Consider the following 21556-nt stretch of genomic DNA (forward strand, 5'->3'; position numbering starts at 1 on the left):
TAACCCAAACTGTCATAGACAGATGTGACTAGCAGGCAAGGATAGGATTCAATTTGACTGTGGTATAGCCATGGTTATAGCCTGCTCTGTGTTCAGCATTTGGTAACCATATTGCGAAAGCAATGATAATACCAAGGATTATCCAAGGAATTACAAGGAGCAAAAAAATTCCAGGATTTGACTTGTAAACTATTGTTTCTTGCACACTATACAGACATCGCATACCATTCATAGAGAATGAGAGTAAAAGATAGAATTGGAGACTATGCTGGAGACAGCTTGCAAGAAGTCACCTTGCTCTGGTGCCATAGTCATAGAAATTTACAGAATGGAAGCAGGCCTTTTGGCCCGACTTGTGCACACTGTCCCCTTTTTTTTAAACCTCTAAGTAGTCCCAATTGCCCGCGTTTGGCCCGTATCCCTCGATACTCATCTTACCATGTCAACTGTCTAAATGCTTTTTAAAACACAGAATTGTACCCGCTTCTACCACACCTCTGGCAGCTTGTTCCAGACGCTCACCGCCCTGTGTGAAAAAATTGCCCCCCCCCGGACCCTTTTTATCTCTCCCCTCTCACCTTAAACCTATATCCTCTAGTTTTAGACTCCCCTACCTTCAGGAAAAGACATTGACTATCTATTTTGTCCATGCCCCTCATTATTTTATAGACTCCATAAGGTCACCCCTCAGCCTCCAGAGAAAAAAGTCCCAGTGAATTCAGCCTCTCCTTATAACTCAATCCATCAAGTCCCGCATCCCATCTTGAAGGTTACAGATTTCAGAAAGAATTAGCAAAAATTATGATGAAATAATACTCAAAAATATATACTTTTTTAAAAAACTTTACCTCCAAGGTCTCTGAAGATGTTTTAATGATCAAGCCAACAACATACTTTTTTATTCCTGAAATAGGAGAAATAAAAAAAGGAAAATATTGAAAAGTAGCTTTTGAAATAAAAAATATACATCCTGGAAAATAATAAGAAAACCGTACAACTCACCTTCACATTGATTTCTTGGAAGTATTTTCCAACGGGTTTTGATTACATTTTCTAATATCTGCAAGGCATAGTACTGAGAAAGAGATTAAAAACCATCAGTGTTGTTTTAATGTCCTTTCAGGAAGAAAATCTGCCATCCTACTGATTTGGCCTGCAGGTAACTTTAGATCTACACAATGTGGTTGACTCATAAATGTCCTATCAAGCCAAATAGTTCAAGAACAATTAATGCTGGTCCAGCCAGCAGTACCCGCATCTCATGAAATAAAACATCATGGAAGAATGCAAAAACTAACAGCACCACTTTTGATTCAGAACCCACTTACCCCCAACAAAACTGAGCTCTGCCTAAATAGCTATTGCTGACCAGGTGATGCACTGAGTGGTAGCATCAAGTCAGTGCTGCCGTGGGTAGAGAGATAGTTCAGAAGGTGATCAATAACATCTTGTGGAGCGTGACATGCGGGAAACCCCCTCGGTTTTGCGTTTAACACACAAACCAAACTAACTACACTTTATCAACAGCCTACGCAAGGCAAGGTCTTCCCTTCCTTCTCCACCATCTCTACTATCCCAAGATGTTGGGGCAATAGCTTTCAAAAAGACATCCCAGCAGTTGTCCATACCGACAACCATTTTCAAAACTTGTGAACAAGGAGGAGGAATAGTAGGACACCTGACTCCATGAGCCTGTTCTGCCATTCGATAAGATGGGCTGATCTCATTGTAACAGCGACTCCACATTGCAACATAATCTCTTACCACCTCCACTCAACCAAGGAGTGACCCTTTTTTTTTGGGGGGGGTCGGGAAAGAGTGGTTTGGGAATTTCCAACATCCGCTTTTGTGGACAGCAGAAAAAAAGGTTCCCTTGGTTGGAGAGTTCAGACAAGGGGGTATAACCTCAAGGTCAGAATTAGGCCTTCTCTGGATGGTGAGGAAGCATATTTTTTTTTAATGGATGTGCCCCTTCCCACAGGCAATCAGGGTTGGGCAATCAAAATGCTGGCAGTGCCAGCAACACCCACATCACTCTACTTAAAAATTTGAGGAATTTCTTACAGAGCAGAGACTACACTTCAGAAGTGCTTTACTGGCCACAAAGCTCCTTGAAATGTCACAAAATATCTTTATTTAGTTGAAATCTGGACCTCTGCCCAGATGATGGGGAAAAATGAAGGAGGGTCAAAACTGAGAACAATAAAAGAGAAGAGTAAGCGTTCAAACAAAGAGATCAGCCACAATCTAACTGAATGACAGAACAGACTTGGCAGGTCGAATGGTCACCCACCAGATTGTTGCCCCCACCCCTCAATATTCCCATGTCTAAAATACTACAGCTAGAAAACTGTAATTGAATTTTTATTAACAAGCACCACAATAACTGGAAACGGTGCAAGGATTTATCAATTTGTCAGCCCTGCTTTTGCCTGCTATTTAGCAGCTGTCAGTATTCCCTCTTGCGTCTTTCTCAAGTCGCCACTCGCGAAAGCATTGAGCTATTTGTTTTCCAAACAATAAAGTATCTTTTGCTTCTCCTTTGGAATGTTTTATAGCCAATAGAGTTTCACTTTGGAATCTTGCTTACCTTTGTATTCATATTCTGGGAAAATTCTAGAATGGTATCTACCCTGGTCCAAGCATCTGGATGCTCTTTTAAATGAGTTAATATTTCTTGTGCCATTCGTTGCTGGGGAACAGAAAAGCATCAGATTTAGAGGAGCACATTCAGGTCTTTGAGGCTGAAATAAGAAGTGCCAAGAGAAAGATCTTGTCTTTCGTCACCCAAGGGTGTTGTTCCTCTTACCTGTGGGCCCTCCCCATGATATAAACAATTTACAACATTATCCAGTAGATTAATGTCTAGCTTCTGATTGAAGTCCAGAAGCTGACGTGCAGGGTGGTCGGTTGTCATAATTGTTGGCATGGGGTCCTGCGAAAACAAAGTTAAAAGAAACAGATCAGACAACAGCGCAGAAGCTGCCCAACTAAGACACTACTTCTCCGTTTCATCTCTGCCCCACGATGAGCTCATTTTAGAGATTAAATGCTCAGGTACTGTACAACACTGTCACTATGCCTCAAAAGTGCTTCATTGATTTGGGATCACACAAGGTCAAAAGGTGCTGTACAAGTGTGGGTGGCGTGATGGCACAGTGGTTAGCACTTCTGCCTCACAGCACCAGGGATCCAGGTTCGGTTCCCGGCTTGGGTCATTGTCTGTGTGGAGTTTGCACACATTCTCCGTGTCCACCTGTGTTTCCTCCGGGTGCTTCGGCTTCCTCCCGCCAACCAAAGACATGCTAGTTAGGTGCATTGGCCATGCTGGATTCTCTCTCAGTGTACCCGAACAGGTGTCAGAGCGTGGTGACTAGGGGATTTTCACAGTAACTTCATTGCCGTGCAAATGTAAACCTAATACATTAACTTTTCTTTTTCTGCTCTCCAGGCCTGGGTTTAGATTGCAGGGGTGAACCTCCATGAGTGTTACTCCAATCCCAAACCAAATTGGTGAACAATGAAACTAGACAGGAATACTTTGCTGTTCACGGAATGCAGCATTACATGTGTTCACTTTCTACCTATCCATCCAACGTCACAGCATTCTTTCATATGGAATCCACCAGTAGCCATTCACAAAGTATCTAAACAGCCAATTCACCATTACAGAGCATTGTAACAATTTTTTTTGATGAATTTATTACGTTCTGGGTTGATGGTGCACCCCAGTTCCTGGAGTGTCCACCGGTCACAGAAGGCTTCAAACCTGCCAAATGCTCTCTCTCTCTAAGGATAGCCTTGCCATGAAGGCAGCCACTGAAGACGGGCAGACAGACAGTCAGGCCAGAAGTAGTCTTCTATAGTTTTTCTTCCACCTTTGACCCACCAGCTCAGTGTCCCAGCTGACCTGCCTGGCTCTCTTTAATTTATTTTGTTAATTTGCTTGTCTGTAAAGTGACAGCTTCCTTACTAAAGACAGAATCTTAAAAGGATACCCATGGAATCAAAACAAAATATGGGGGCCAATGAAGCTCTCCAATTCCCATTGGTCACGGAAGGCCTCAAATATACAGGCGGACACCTTGTGCTCCCTCTGCATGAACACCCAGTCGCGGCCCCTCTGCACCGACCCACGCAGAAAAAGAGTAATGCATTTAAGTCAGTCTAAGTTTATTTATCAGCCACAAGTAGGTTTACATTCACACTGCAATGTAGTTATTGTGAAAATCCCCTATTTGCCACACTGTTTGGGTACACTGAGGGAGAATGCAGCATGGCCAAATGTTCTTTACAAGCACTCCAAGTAATTAAACAATGCCCTCACTTGTGTATTTTAAGCAACATAATTAGCATACTATTAACAAACATTATGCAGATAAGAAAGCTGCCAAAGGGCTTCACCAGATCAGCACCAAGTATGAGAGCACCACTGTGCATTTGGCTTTGTTACATTTACAACACAAGTGCACTGCTCCGCTTACTACAAGATTATGCATGGCAGATAGAACCAAGGCTTTTGATGAACTACTCGATCCTAAGTGATGGCATGCATGAGGGAGAGGGTTGTGGGAAGGTGGGGGAAGAGGGTCGTGGGAAAGTGTGGGGGGGGGTGCGGGTGGGTGCAGAAAACAGGGAGGGGGGAAGGTGCAAAGCACATTTGCATTGCTTTTCCTTATCACCTGGAAAACAAACTTCACTTCAAAATTCACCGTCAGGTCAACACCACTGGAAATCACATCCGTGCTCATCCAGCAAGGATAAAAAAAAAGAACACCTAACCTGCCTTCCATCAAGTCAAGAAACACAGCAATACCACCCCAGCCACACACCTCAAAAATCAGCCATGTAGCAAGGGTCATATCATTTGTTTGCATGATTGTTGTTTAGGGCTGAATATTGACCAGGACACCAAAGAGAACTTACCTGAAAGAAAAGGCATGGAGCTTTTATATATGCTTGAAGAGGAAGAAATGGGGGGGGAGAGAGAGAGAGAGAGAGAGAGAGAGAGAGAGAGAGAAAAGAGCAGCAGCCACCGGTTTGACAGCTTCTGTGGGGAGAGAATAGAGCCCAGTGTTGAATATCGATGACTTTTTTTTTCAGATCGAGTGTTAAGTGTGCAATTATGCCACAAATCAAAAATGGGTGTCAGACATAAATTTTAGCAAAAGCCGGTCGATTTTCTTACACTATTCAAACCGATGAACTAGATTGGTGATGCCTTGCTGACTGACTGCTGTTACCTCAAACTAATTTCTCAAAATCACCTCCAGAAGTACAACAGGTGTAGCATTGACTGGGCACTGCAGTACTCATTCAGTACCGCACTCAAATTGTCATCCTGGATTATGTGCTCAAATTTCTGGAATGGGACTTGAACCCATGACATTCAGGCTCAGAAACAAGAGTGCTAGCAACTGTGCCAAGGCTGGCACATTGATACCCAACCCAACATGTGGGTACAGCCAAGAAAAACAATGAAGCACAGAGAAAACAAAACTAAATCTGGGTTGGATTAAGCACTTGTGTTTCGATTTGCAAGTTACGTGTCTGAGCCCTTCTACTGTTAACACTAAAACATAGACGTCACCTCTCAAATTCAATTTGGAGCAGATAAGTTAATATGTCCCAGGCGTGCCAATCAGCTGGAAAACGTTAATACTTTTTGGACAAGTGCACACAGAAACCCACTCATTACAAAATCACCCAAGTGAATCAGCAACTTAACATGGTTGTTTGAGGTTACACCCCTTTGGTTTGTTCTCACTGGAATGACAGACATTGGAGGGGCAACCGATAGAAGTCTACAAGATTGAGGGGCATGAACAAAGTGGATAATCAGAAGCTTTTCCCCAGGGTGGAAGAGTCAATTACTTGGGGCATAGGTTTAAAGGCGTGAGGGGCAAGGTTTAAAGGAGATGTACGAAACACGTTTTTAAGTTTTTTTTTAAACACAGGGGGTGGTGGGTGCCTGGAACTCACTGCCAGAAGCAGTGGAAACAGATACGATAGTGACTTTTAAAGGGGCGTCTTGACAAATACATGAATAGGATGGGACTAGAGGGATATGGTCTTGGGAAGGGTAGAGGGTTTTAGTTCAGTCAGGCAACACGGTCGGTGCAAGCTTGGAGGGCCAAAGGGCCTGCTCCTGTGCTGTAATTTTCTTTGTTCTTTACTGTAGCACTTCCACTTAGAACTGTTGCATTTTGCTTGCCTCTGTCTTAAAAAGAAAGCCACATTACATTCAAGGCAGTGCTCTAGACTGGAGCCAGAATGCACCTTCCTTCTGGGAGGTGGGGGAGAAGCGGAAGCGGGGGACAATGATTTAGAGATGTACGGGGTAAGTGGGTGAATGTGCCACTTACCAACAGCAGTTCCCAGATGACATTTTTAAAAATAAATCAGGAATAACACTGTGGTCTTCTCTCCTGCATTATCTGGCAGTGAAGCAAACCTGATTTTAGCCCGCTCTGACGAGAATATAAAACCAAAATAAAACCACACAATTTGGGGTTACCACAATCTCTATTGCGATGGGAAGGCTCATACTGCATTTGAAAACAAATTGATACATCTGTAATGGCCTCTTAAGAGTTTTAACAAAAAAAATGCTTTGCACATGTGAAATCAAACTAAAACAAGTTTTATTGAAAGATGCTCTCTGCACTGTCCAGAGTGTAAACTGAAAGTAAAATAGCAGCCTCTGCAAACACCCCAATGATGGCAAATCATGGTGATCAACTCTTAAAGCAACCATGCCACCCTTTAAAATATATAGCATCAGTCCCCTTTACTTCTGTGGTCATGGCAACAAATTACCACGATGTTATACATAGGATCAATAATCTAGACAGTACTATGCATCATTAATCATCAGACACAAGGAGGAAGTCAATCAGGAGGATGACCATTCCTCTTTGGTTGTATATGACGTTCTGGAATTGGGCTGTCTTTGACCCTAGAAGTGCGATTTGGAATTTCAATGAACTCTTCTCCTCCTCTGGGAACTAGTTCTGCATCATTCTCACATGGGATAGTAGCAAAGACACAATCACCAGGCAGCTCAGATTCAACTGAGTCATATTCACAACATTCGGAACTAAAGAAGTCGGTCCTTCTGAAGATGATTTTGAGAAATCGTTCTGAGGTAACAACAGTTAGGCATCGCCAATCTAGTTCATCGGTTTGAAGAGCGTAAGAAATTCGACCGGCTTTTGCTAAAATTACGTCTGGCACCCATTTCTCATTTGTGGCATAACTGCACACTCACACTCGATTTGAAAAAAAAGAGTCATCAATACCCAACGTTGGGTTCTATTCTCTCCCCACAGATGCTGTCAAACCTGCTGAGATTTTCCAGCATTTTCTGCTTTTGTTGTTGAACTATTGCACTCAAGAGTATAAACTGAAAGTAAAACAAACACACTAATGCAGTGGTTCCCGACCTTTGTCCTGTCACGGCACACCTCTTTACTATAAAGAGCTTTTGAGGCACACCCATTTCCTCTGCCTCCTTTCCATACCGAGAACTTCATTTTTAACTTCTTCCTGTCCTCAACTATTCTTTTGGAAAAAAAAACTCTCTCGTGCTTCTCCCAGGATTTTTGTGCCCTTTGAGTTTTCCTCTTCGTGTAGGTGCATGGGCTCCAAGCCCTGTGATCACACACATGGGCCTGGCCAACATTAAAAATCCACACCACACACATGCCGCTCTGTCCTGGCCAACGCATGCACAGGTATTGAAGATACCAACCATTGAGCTGAAGATGAAGGTTAGTCTCAGTTTCATTACATGAATTTTTGAATCATTTTTCACAGCATACTTGGGGGGAGGGGGTGGGTGGGGTGGTGTCTTTGTGGCACACTGTGCTTTGGGAACCACTATCTTGATTATATCATCTTGGAACATAGGAATTAGGAGAAATAGGAAAGTTTAGTCCTTCGAGCCTGCTCCGCCAACAGGGCTGATCTCTCCCTGGTCTCAAAAATACACCTTCACAGCTAGAATCCCACAGCGCAGGAGCCCACTTGGCCCATTGAGTGTGAACTGACCACAATCCCACCCAGGCCCTATCCCCATGCATTTACCCTAGCTAGTCCCCCGGACACTAAGGGGCAATTTAGCCATGGCCAATCCACCTAACCCGCACATCTTTGGACTGTGGGAGGAAACCAGAGCACCCGGAGGAAACCCACGCAGACACAGGAAGAATGTGCATACTCCACCCAGTGACCCAAGCCACGAATCGAAACCAGGCCCCAGGAGCTGTCAGGCAGCAGTGCAAACCATTGGACCACCCATCTCCTTTTTTAGAAACATACTCATCTTCCTCTTGAAACCAATGATTCAGATGTCACTGCGCTCATAGCATGTGAGCAACTCTTAGGCAAGCATGCAACCCTTTTAAGGCATAGAACCATGTCCAAACAGAAGCAAAAAGCAGTCAGAGGTTGGGAATTCAGCAGTGATTAACTCGCCTCATCCTGTTCACAAGGCACGAGTCAGGAGTGTGATGGAATACTCTCCACTTGCCTGAATAAGTGTAGCCCCTACAGTCTGCAAGAAGATCCACACCATTCAGAACAAAGCTCACTTGTTTGGCACCCCACCCACCACCTTAAGACAGTCACTCACTCTACTAACGATGCACAGTGGTAGCAGCATTTTCCATTGACGAGATGCACTATAGCAGAACTCACTGATAGCACTTTCCAAATGCAAGGGCTCTACGCGCTAGAAGGACAAAAGCAGCAGGTGCACGGGAGCGTCATCCCTCTCTCTCAACATTTCTACACAGTGGCTGGAGCTCCCTGTCTACAGCATCTGTAGACACCGGAGGGTCATAACAGACATGCCAAAGTACCAACATCACAGAGACTGCAGCAGTTCAAGATGGCAGCTCTCCACCACCTCCTCAAGGGCAATGAGGGATGGGCAACATATGCCAGTCTGGCCAGCAATGCCGTGAAAGAGTAAAAAAGTACCAGCCAAAAAAGAAAATTTCACTTCATGTTATAGAATATTTCATAAATACATTGTTCCTGCAACACTGAGCTAGATGAGAATTGTACAGTTCAGGAGGATATTCAATCTACTGTACCTCTGCTAAATCATTCAAAGAAACATTCATTCGAATTGCATCACCACCATCCCATACCTTTTAAATTTCTATTTGAAATATTTATCAGTTTCCCTTTTTGATGTTATAATGGATCCTCCATCACTACAGTCCCTGACAGGACATTCCAAGTGCCAACAGTCTGCTTTACATTCCATTCTTTTCATAACTGTATATTTACTTACCTACCAGTTTCGATTTGATTTATTATGGTTATGTATTAGTATACTGTGAAAAGTATTGTTTCTTGTGCGCTATACAGACAAATCATACCATTCCATAGGGGAGAAGGAAAGGAGAGGGTGCAGAATAGGGTGCGGTCACAGATAGGGTGTAGAGGAAGATCAGTTTAATATATGATCGGTCCATTCAAATGCCTGATGGCAGCAGGGAAGAAGCTGTTCTTGAGTCAGTTGATATCTAACCTCAGACTTTTGTATCTTTTTCCCGACAGAAGGTGGTGGGAGAGAGTACTTCCGAGGTGATTATGCCAGGTGGCTTTTCCAAGGCAGCAGGAAGTGCACGTGGAGTCAATGGATGAAAGGCTGGTTTGCAGAACGGACTGGGCTTCGTGCACAATCCTTTGTAGTCCTTGCAGTTTTGGTCAGGGCCGGAGCCATAACAAGCTGTGATACATCTGGAAAGGATGCTTTCTATGGCACATCTGTAGATACTGGAGAGTCGTAACAGACATGCCAAAGTTCGTGTGCACTCACCACCCCACGTTGAATATAAAAGTAGGGAGGTCTTGCTGCGGCTGTATAGGGCATTGGTGAGGCCGCAGCTGGAGTACTGTGTGCAGTTTTGGTCGCCGTACTTATGCAAGGATATTTTGGCCTTGGAGGGAGTGCAGAGGAGGTTTACTAGGCTGATGTCAGAGTAGAGGGGGTTGAGCTATGAGGAGAGGCTGAATAAACTAGGCTTGTACTCGTTAGAGTTTAGAAGAATGAGGGGAGATCTCATTGAGACATATAAGATGATGAATGGGATGGATAGGATAGAGGTGGAGAGACTCTTCCCGCTCAAAGGATAGTAGGACTAGGGGGCACAGCCTCAAGATAAGGGGGGGGGGGGGGGGGGGGGGTGTTTAGAACAGAGTTGAGGAGGGACTTCTTCACTCAAAGGGTGGTGAATCTCTGGAATTCTCTGCCCGTTGAAGTGGTGGAGGCTGCCTCGCTAAATATTTTTAAGACGCAGGTTGATGGGTTTTTGATAAGTGAGGGGATTAAGGGTTATGGGGAGAGGGCGGGAATGTGGAACTGAGGCACGATAGATCAGCCATGATCTTATTGAATGGCGGGGCAGGCTCGAAGGGCTAGATGGCCTACTCCTGCTCCTATTTCTTATGTTCTTATGTTAATTCAAAATGTTGTTTTACCATATTTCCTTATTCTCCCTAAGCATTTCTCAAATTCCTCTATATTACTTCAGTCTCATTGCTGAAACCATATCTAATCTCTTCCGTCCCCTTTCTAGTCTTGACACTCTTCATGTGCCCAAAATTGAACCCAATACTCAGACTGCAAACTAATCAATCATTTGTATCACATCTTTGTTACTTGCCTACACTCCCCACCTGCCCCCTTCACCCTGCATCACTAACCTATAATGGCTCCCAGTCTGGTAATGCTTCCATTTTGAAGGTCCTTGGGCAGTTTTTCAAATCCCTCCACATCCTTAATCTACTCCCCCAACACAACAGCTATGCCATTATGCTGCCTGACTCCATTAGCTGTCACTGTCCTAATACATAAAATATAATACTGAGCTACGCAACTTATGTTCTTGTGAAGCATCTTGGGATATTAATAGGCAGCATATAAATACATGTTGCTGTACTCCATCCCTCAACTTGTAAAACTATTATCCTATATTTCATTTCTAAAAATATACAAGCATAAGCTGGTCCCCTTTTTGAAAGATTTGTACATCCAATCCCCCATATTCCTTTGCTCCTCCAAGCTTTATAAATGGTATTTCTTTTTATTCATTCATGGGACATGGGTGTCACTGGCAGCGGGAAGTGTAGACAAAGTCAATGGATGGGAGGCTGGTTTGCATGATGGATTGATGATGGATTCATGACCTTTTGTAGATGAGTCAATCACATTGCTGCTGTGGCTTTAGAGTCACATATAGGCCAGACCAGGTTAAAACAGCAGATTTCATTCCCTAAAATGGCATCAGTGAGCTAGATGGTTTTTTTCAACAATCATTTCATGATCATTAGTAGATACTTAATTCCAGATTTTTTTTTTAAATTGAATTCAAATTCCACCATCGGATGCAGTGGAATTTGAACACAACTCCCAGAACATTAGCTGAGTTTCTAGATTAATAGTCTAGCGATAATACCACTCAGCCATTGCCTCCCCTGCCCCTATTTTATCCCAAAATACATCATTGTTTTTTTTCTACTACAAGAACCTCAGTAGGAGGGGGAGACACAGATCAGTACAAGATGCAGCTGAAATTGGCAGCTCCGTGTGCCAAGTTAAATTGTATTTACAGTACAGAAACAGGCCAGATTAACTGATGCCAGTGTTACTGCTCCACATGGGCCTCCTCCTCCGTTGTAATAATCCAAGATGGCACCAGAGCAAGGTGACTTTCTGAAAGCATACCCTCTAATTTGTATCTTTTACTCTCATTCTGTGCTTCCAAATCTTTATTCTAACTTTTTTTTAAAAACTCTCCAACAACGACCTACTTCATATCAAGTTGATCTTTCTCTACACCCTAGCTACGACTGTAACACTAGATTCTGCACCCCCTCCTCTCTAAGTACAGTGTGCTCTGTCTGTACAGCGCACAGTGAAAAGTATTTTTTCTTGCATGTTAATACACGTGACAATAATAAATCAAATAATCCAGTTCAGAAACTCCAAGGTGTTTTATGAAATCCTCCTAGATGCAAGCGTGTGAGCAAGACAATAAATCTTCCCCCTCAATTCAAAAGGTTGTAAAATCTCGGACACTGCACGAGTAAAAATAAACAAAACCCCATTTAAGGCATTGAAGTAGCAGTGAAAGGCTAAGCAGGCAGCCAGTGCCACAATGGAAAAAAAAACTGCTTACAATCAGCAGAGAAAATGTTTCAAATTGATCATTTCTTAAAGGCACACCAGCCTCACACTTCATGAGTTGAGTTCCGGCTTCTCCTTAAACGCATCTTAATATTCATCTCAGATTGTTCAATTTTTCCAGACAGGTATAACCTCTAAGTTCTCGTTCTGTTCTACCTGTGCAATTGTGATTGGATGCATCAAGAGGTCTTTCAAGAAGCCAGCAAAAAAAAATTTAATTAGAGCTTGACTGATTTAGGGGCCATTTCTGAGAGTTCAATATAGTACTGGGAATACTGCATGGCATTTCTAGGAGCCATGCTAATTCCAAACCTGTAACGCAAGTGCAGAAATGCCAACAGCAACACACACCTGGACAGGCAACCAGCCTTTCCATAAACCTATCTGCCCCAAGGGAAGACGCAGTCCAAATATTGTCCAAACATGTATTGCTCCCAAATATTCAACCAGAATATAAAACCTTTTAGAAAAATATCAAGTCAGAAGATGTGGAACATGCACCACATGGAAGCCACAACAACTTCAAGACAAATAAAACCAAACATTCTTCAGGGAATACATACATACACTAAAAAACTCCTCCTACAATCATGTTTAATTAGTCCTCAAGGCAACGGCACCTATCCAAGTATTTGTTTTCCCAAAAGCTTACCAAATAGGTCAACAATTTTTAATCAGTATTTGAAACATTAATCTGTTTCTCTCCCTCCACAGATGCTGCCTGACCAGCTGTGTTTTCCAGCACTTTTTTTTCCTCTCCCTGTTGTTTTGGATCCATTGTTCCACATGTAAAACAATGCAAAGCACTTCAGCAACGGTCAATTGAAGAAGTGACATGCCCTCCCTAGCCCCAGGCTGATTAAGCAATGTTTACTTATTGAAATATTACATTTAAATGAAACTAAAAAACTGGTTTCACAAGAGGATCTACTGCAAAACATTTAAAACAACAAAGGATTAAACTGACTGCACTACAGAATAGACAATCTTGAAAATATTTCAGACAGCATGGAGAAAGATCTCAAGCTCCAACATGTACAATGGATAGTTCAGAACTTTCAGCCATGTAATTTCCCAATTAAAAGTTGCTCACGCTGTTAACTGTCACAAATCACATTCTCAAGCTTTATAATTCAATTCTTTCTTCCCCAATTTCTGAAGTCCACTGCTTATCAATACATATGGCAGTTCCATTCAAGTGGTGGCGTAGTGGTTAGGTGCCTCACAGTGCCAGGGACCTGGGTTCGATTGCGGGCTTGGGTCACTGCCTGTGTGGGTTTGCACATCTGCGTGGGTTTCCTCCCATAGTCCAATGATGTGCGGGTCAGGTTGACTGGCCATGCTAAAAATCGACCCTAGTTTCATCAGCAGGGTAAATATGTAGGGTTATGGAGATAGGGTCTGGTTGGGATTGCCCATCAGTATAGGCTCAAATGGACTGAATGGCCTTATGTACTGTACGAATTCTATGATAATTACTCCCACCACCAACTTGTTAATCTTGAAGTTGGGTTCATTTAGAATTGCTGTCTTTGTTTACTACAAGAGTTGAGGGGGTTGAGCTATGAGGAGAGGCTGAATAAACTAGGCTTGTACGCGTTAGAGTTTAGAAGAATGAGGGGAGATCTCATTGAGATGTATAAGATGATGAATGGGATGGATAGGATAGAGGTGGAGAGACTCTTCCCGCTCAGAAAGGATAGTAGGACTAGGGGGCACAGCCTCAAGATAAAAGGGGGGGCGGTTTAGAATGGAGTTGAGGAGGAACTTCTTCACTCAAAGGGTGGTGAATCTCTGGAATTCTCTGCCTGTTGAAGTGGTGGAGGCTACCTCGCTAAACATTTTTAAGACGCGGGTTGATGGGTTTTTGATAAGAGAGGGGATTAGGGGTTATGGGGAGAGGGCGGGAATGTGGAACTGAGCCACGACAGATCAGCCATGATCTTATTGAATGGCGGGGCAGGCTCGAAGGGCTAGATGGCCTACTCCTGCTCCTATTTCTTATGTTCTTGTGCTCTTAAGAGAAGGAAGAATGTGCAATATTGTAGCTGTAGTGCCTTTTCCATGAAAGATCATCATAGGTGCAAACCAAACTTGTTCTCCCACCATTTGTTCTTGGGATTGAGCATTGCTGGTACAAGATCAATGAAAATCTTGTCAAGTACCACGAGAGCACTGCACCATCAGAGGTACCACCTTTCATTCATTAAACTATGGCCTCACCTGACAGCTCAGGTGGATGCAAAAGATCCTATTTTGAAGGAGGACAGGAATTACCATCGGTGTCCTGGCTTATACTTATCAAATCAATAGCTCACAAAAAAAAACACATTATCTGGACGTCAACACACAGCTATTTGTAGGATTTTGCAGAGCACAAACTGGTGATGCCTTTCCTACATTACAACAGTAACTGCTCTGAAAAGTCTTACTAGGCTTGAAACATTAACTCTGTTTTTATCTCTCTCCACAGATGCTGCCAGACCAGTTGAGTTTTTCCAGCATTTCCTGTTTTTATTTCAGATTTCCAGCATATAAATGTATTTTGCTTTTATTTGAGAGTATAATTTAACCAAATGGAAATCTTCCCAAAATTGAGCCATACCACAATGGAAAAATGTTCCAGTAGAGCACTGCAGCTCAATTTCACAATCAATGATTGAGTAATTCAACATCTTTTGCTCTTCTCGGATGTATTGTAGCAATAAATTAGACATCTCAGAATTTAAGATTTTCCCCGAATGTATCATCACGAGGAACCCATTTCCTTTAATGAAGTTGCCAACAGCTTCAAGAGCAAAAAAAATCTAGGTCCTCATTTTCGAAGCGACGAGGTTTAAAGTTTACTTATTAGTGTCACAACTAGGCTTACATTCAGACTGCAAAGAAGCTACTTGTGAAATTCCCCTAGTTGTCACATTCCAGCATCTGTTCAGGTACACCGAGAGAGAACTTAGCACGGCCAATGCACCTAACCAGCACATCTTTTGGAGTGTGGGAGGAATCTGGAGCACTTGGAGGAAACCCATGCAGACACAGGGAGAACGTGCAGCCTCTGCATACAGTGGCCCGAGGCCGGAATTGAACCCAGGTCCCTCGGCACTGTGAGGCAGCAGTGTTAACCGCACTGCTTTGGCTTTTAGTGGACAGGCAACCTCCTTTGAGGGTTGGTATTATCTATTTATGACTAAGAAATGTAACCATGGGCAACAGTTTCCATTTTATCACAGTTCAGCTTACTGGAATAGAATGCTACATCCGATAAAGGAGGATAAATTATTCCAGTCCCAATTACTTTCATGACCAGATGGAGGAGAGCAATTGCATCAAAAGTATAATTCCACCTCAGGTGCAGTAGTGAAAGTTTACCAAAAACTACATCCCAGATTAAAATTTGCCATCTCAGGGTTAAGCACTGTATTTTAGAACATTTATTAATATAATGGAAATAATTTCTCATTACAATGCTGGCATTTCTCCCCCCACCTAAACTAATTAGAGTAATATTACTCTTGGCCATTAGAGTACCTTCAAATATTATGATTTCATTTGCAAGCATCTAATTCCCCTTTACAAGGAAATAATGAACTCTGCATCAAGAATTGTTGTGGCAAAGAATTCCTCAGTCTAACTACTTTTTAAAAAAAAATCCAGAGTCGTATAAACTTTTCAGACAAAGCTCTTCATCTTGTGCTCATCAGGACAATTTGCAAGGATACCAAATGTAAAGGGAACAACAACAATTTATACCGCATGAGAAGGGGGTGACAACTGGTTGGCAAGTGGACTCCAATTCACAGAAGTGTGGCCATGGAGAACGTGCAAGTTGACTGAACTTTTTAACCTTTTGATCCTTATTGTATTGATCAGTCACAATAATCCTTCATAAACCACAAAATCACCATCAGATTGTGAATTTAAATTCAATCCTAACCTCTCCAGTCACTCTTCAGAACTGCAACAACCTCTCAATTCCTGACAAACGTCCATATGAACAGAAACTGCAGCTTCTCCATTATTCTTAGTAATTCCCATTAATTTGGTGCGTAAAACCATGCATTTCATCTTCCATACACACCACAGACACAACACCTGGCTTCCCCCATTACCCAGGGCCCTTAACACCCCCAGTACATAAGCTATTTAGAGTACGGATCCCAAATTCACCTCAAAAGCTCAAATATAGTAATTTCTAGTGCATGAATGGCAGCTCACCACCATCTTCTCAAGCGCAATAAATGCTGGCCTAGCCAGTGACACCTACATCTCTTCAATGAATAAAAGCCATAACTTTATTTGCCGTTTTACACTTAAATGGCATAAACTGCCACTTTTAATGGATGTGTATATAACTATCACAGTACCATTGCAGGTCAAACCCAAAGTACATTTCCCGCCTTTAATCTTGCATCTGTAAATTGAACTACACCTGCCCATTCTGTTCACCAAGTTCTATTTATAGCCTTTCACAATTTATCAACCACTCCCAATTTGAAAGGGAGTAAATCTCTCAATTCCCAAATCCTGATTATGTTAACAGTAAATAAAAACTGCAACACGTGCCCACAGGAACAATACAAAATACGATTCCACTCTGGCAAACTTCTCTGTAGTCTCAATCTTCTTTCCATCAGTCATTCTTCTATCAGACTGGAACAGTAGTATATGTATTATGACTTTCGCAACAATCACAAGATCTGGATTAATGATCTGGAGATGCCAGTTCAAATCCCACTGCAGCAGCTGAGGAATTTAAGTCTTGGTGCCCATAACTGAGTGGCTTGCTAGGCCACTTCAGAGTGCACTTAACAGTCAACCACATTGTTATGGGTCGAGTCATATGTAGGCCAAGCCAGCTAAAGACGGCATATTTTCTTCAAGGATCTAAGTGAGTCAATACGTTTTTAATGCCAGTTACATGGCCACCATTACTGGCCACTAGCACCATACCAGCTTTTTATTCCAAATTTATTAACCAGACTTACATTAAATTGGCGGAGGTTCCCTAGATTACTAAATATAACCAAATTTTGATTGGGACTTCATACACTGTGGACTGCTTAGTGACATCCTTTGCAAGTTTTGTAACATCAAATGTTAATATCAGCGATTGCCCTGCTGATTCCTTTTCCCCTTTAATCACACAAACACTCGTACCAGCACACACCTGCTTTCCAACAGAAGGCACTGCATACCCAACAGAATGAGCACCACCTGATTTTCCTCTTTCTTTCCTAGAGATGAGAGATCTGAAGACCGGTTAGCATTCCCAAAGTATGTCCCAGCCCAAAGCTCAAATTGGGCAACAACTTTGGTGCCTTACAATCTATGGTGCTCAGAACACCACCAGACATGTAATTAACACCTTCAATTACAAGGAAATTCCTGTCATTTAGATTTAATGACTTGCAAATAAGGTGATGCCTGTTTAAACAAAACAAGGAGTACAGTATTAGAGTGCAATTAGTTATTAAAAATGAACTACTCCACTGCCACTATGCTGGAATTTGATATCAGCTACAGAGCATTCTTGTTACTTACTGCCTGAAGCATTGTCATAACTCCCCAACGTGCACACAGCGAGATGGCCTGGAACCACAAACGGCAAAAGTGACAAACTAACTCCCACCACTAACAATGAACAGCCTCAATTCCATAGCATTGCATTATTTCAGATGCAAAGCATTACGAAGCTTTATGAATATTGACCAGTGCTAAATAAACAGGCACTACAAGCGACACCTTTGCGGCATCGCATCTTAAATCACTTCTGCATCAGTCCTGTAGATGCTTTGGCTCGTGCAAGTCCTGGCGGCACAGTGGTTAGCACTGCTGCCTCACAGCGCCACAGACCCAGGTTCAATTCCTGGTTTGGGTCACTGCCTGTGTGGAGTCTGCACGGGTTTCCACCAAGTGCTGCAGTTTTCTCCCACAGTCCGAAAGACGTGCTGGTTAGGTGAATTGGCCATGCTAAATTGTCCCTCAGTATACCCGAACTGGCGCCAGAGTGTGGCAACTAGGAGATTTTCACAGCAACTTCACTGCAGTGTTACTGTAAGCTTACTTGTAACACTAATATATAAACTTAACCTTGCCAAGATGTAGGATGGTCCAAAAGACAGTAATAAAGTGACACGATGAATTCCTATCCAAGAATGGTTAGCTTTACATTGAAGTCCTGATCATTTTATGGTCTAAAGCAGGGGTCTCCAAACTACGGCCCGCCGGCAAATCCAGCCCGCAGCGGGCTGCATCTGGCCTGCAGCCAGTGGGGCGGGATGGGATTCCCGCTGCCGAAAACACTTCTCCATCTGGAACCCCGCCGCTGACTCAGGACCCAGACACGGGGATGGAAGCCACGGGCTGGACGTTTGCTGCCACTCCTCAGTGTCTGATGGACCCATGGGAATCCCCACCCTCTTTACCGGCCCCTATTGTCCAATCAGGGCTGCTGTCCTGTGACTGACAGTTTGTTAAACGAATCAGCAATTGGGACATCCAATTGCCGCTCTGCATTGACTGAGTGACAGCTGCTTTATCCAATCCGTAACCTCCGTCCGTCTGAAATGAGCGAGAACAATGACAAATGACGGTGGCAATTCTGACCAATCGTAGAGCAATGCGCTCAGTGCAACACCCACATTGTGATTGACATCTGCTGCAGCCAATTGCCCTGTGCTGCTGTAACACAGTCACCAGTCGCAATGAATTTAAAATTATTTGGCGTCTTTTTTAGAAAAATAATTACAAAAGTAACCCCCTAACTTTAGAACCATTTTGTTTCTTTGGCCTGTGAAAATGTGTAAAATGTACAATATGGCCCTTGTACTGAAAAGTTTGGAGACCCTTCATCTAAAAAGATATAAACACAGGAAAAGTAGGCCATTCAGCCCATTGAGTTTGCTCCACCACTGATCTGATATAGCCATCAACTCCATATTGAGCGACACAGTGGTTAGCATCACTGCCTCACAGCGCCAGGGACCTGAGTTCAATTCCAGCCTCAAGTCACTGTCTGTGGGGAGTTTGCATATACTTCTTGCGTCTGCATGGATTTCCTCCGGCTGCTCTGGTTTCCTCCCACAAAGCAAAGACATGCACGTTAGGTTGATTGGCCATGCTAAATTAACCCTAGAGTCAGGGGGAATTAGAAAGGTTAAATATGAGGGGTTACAGGGATAGGGTCTGGATGAGATTGTGGTCAGTGCAGACTTGATGGACTGAGTGGCCTCCTTCTGCACTGTGGGGATTCTATGAATTCCTCACTGTCAGTTCTTTTACTGATTAAAGATCTATCTCAGCCTTGAATATACTCAACAGCCCAAGTCTCTACAGCGCTCTATGGTAAGGAATTCCACTACCCTCTTTCAGGTTTAACAAAGTATCCATCCTCTCTGAAGTTGGCTGATTACCACAACTGTCCATTGTTCCTGCTCAAGGAGGAAATGCAGGATTTCTGTCAGAAACTTATTATCAATTTCTTCTTACCATCTCATTGCCATTAATCTTGAAGATGCTCTTCATACTTGCTTACAATTAATAGCACATGTATGGAAAAGCTACACATGGTACAGGTGCCTTAGGAAAATCTACGGGTGCCTTGAGAAATCACAGGGTCAACCCTTACATTCTTAGAAACCCTTCCGCAGTAAAAGGATTTACAGATTGTAGCGCCGTTGTTCTCAAGTCCTTAATTACAAAAAATGAAGCAACCCAGTCAATGCAGATGAATGAATGTGGCAAACAGGGAAAAGTATACAACATATTTTAGAAGCTCTACTAATCTAGTCTAAATTATATAAATCATTTCAGAAACTCTCCAAAAACAGAGAAAGGCTGGTGAGTGTGAAACCTGTACGGTTTAGAATTTAAGCAGCAGCAATAAATTAGCAAAATAGCATTAATTGATAAATAATACTGTTATTCTTCTGTATTGAAATACCAGACATACTTCACAGTCTGAGAGCAATACGAACATAATGCAAGGTCAGTTAGAATGAGGTAAGCTAAGACAGATAAGGACCATGGAGCTGGGCACATCCAGAAAGGAGACTCTGGTATTCCGGAGGAAAACACAAAATGCCCACGTCACGACAGCCAAGTTACAAAGGTGGAGATCTATATTGTGTGGTCGTGTCCGAGGGATGGCCTGAGATTCTGACAATACATTGAATGGATGGTGTAAATTTAACCTTGGTAAATCTGCAATCTTGAGCACTGAATACAACTTTATATTTAATATAACTGAGAAAAACATCAACCAATTCTGCAATACTACAGAAATTAAGTCACCACCGTGTCTATAATGATTTTAGCTGCTTTTTATGGTATACATCCAATTACTTCTACGTAATTCACAATAGTCAACATTGCGATACGGGTTACCATCTATGATTAAAAGTAAGTAAAGTAGCATTGCTTAATACTTGGACATCCAACTGCATAATTGTTAACTTAGTAAATAGTAGCCAATTTACACTTCACTCACGTTGTATGGAATCCTCGTATAAATGATTTGCATTGGTTAACTATCAATAAGTTGAACTGGGATGTGTATGCAAATTCAATTAAGAATCTTATAAACATGAGGCACTTGGTAGGATCCAATTATAGGTCACAGGCCAAAGTGGTATCAGTGAGCATTGCACTCTAGAAGCAGTTGTTCGGTTATTGGATATCAAGGTCCATGGATTCCTTGCTCGAGCTGGAAAAGTTTTAGATTAAACTCCAAAAATTGCCAGGGAAGAGAGGAGGGAAAAAAAAACTGGCCATGCAAGGATACATCCACAATGCCATTCACCATTTTTGTAAAACGTTGTGCCATATTTTGGGAAGAGGAAAGGACCAAATTCAAATACCTAAATTTGTTCTGCATTTTGGGGTAACACAGTGGTTAGCACTGCTGCCTCACAGCAACAGGGACTTGGGGTCAATTCCCAATCTGTGCAGAATCTGCACATTCTCCCCATGTCTGTGTGCGCTTCCTCCCACAGTCCAAAGATGGGGTTAGGTGGATTGGCCATGCTAAGTTGCCACTTAGTGTCAAGAGGACGAGCTGGGTAAATGCATGAGGTTATGGGATAGGGCCTGGGTGGGATTATGCTCAGTGCAGACTTGATGGGCTGAATGGCCACCTTCTGCACTATAGGATTCTATGATTTTTCTGTCATCAAAAACTGACTATTTGATTCAATAATGAATTTGGGTCTATGTTTTCTCACTCTCTTACAGGCATGGTTGACAGTATGGGAAAAATTTCAGAAATCAAGTAACTGGCTTGTATAGTATTAGTCATTTGAATTCTGTAATGCGACAAATAAAAACATTTCACATTTGAAAACCAAATTACTT

The 21556-nt window shown here is 42.6% G+C and overlaps 1 protein-coding gene across 1 annotated transcript in view; it reads right to left on the reverse strand.

Annotated features, from left to right (window-relative positions):
• Positions 1–21556, reverse strand: part of LOC145352426 (exportin-1-like) — a 73384-nt gene that overhangs the window by 38721 nt on the left and 13107 nt on the right. Inside the window, exons 2-5 of the mRNA XM_080202274.1 lie at positions 2810–2935; positions 2591–2692; positions 1003–1075; positions 849–904 (exon numbers count right to left, since the gene is read on the reverse strand). Of these exons, the coding sequence (XP_080058400.1) occupies positions 849–904; positions 1003–1075; positions 2591–2692; positions 2810–2929 (351 nt within the window). The 5' untranslated portion in view covers positions 2930–2935. The remainder of the gene's footprint in view (positions 1–848; positions 905–1002; positions 1076–2590; positions 2693–2809; positions 2936–21556) is intronic.

The sequence above is a fragment of the Carcharhinus amblyrhynchos genome, chromosome 14 (assembly GCF_965287045.1).
Source record: "Carcharhinus amblyrhynchos chromosome 14, sCarAmb.v2.hapA, whole genome shotgun sequence".
NCBI lineage: Eukaryota > Metazoa > Chordata > Chondrichthyes > Carcharhiniformes > Carcharhinidae > Carcharhinus > Carcharhinus amblyrhynchos.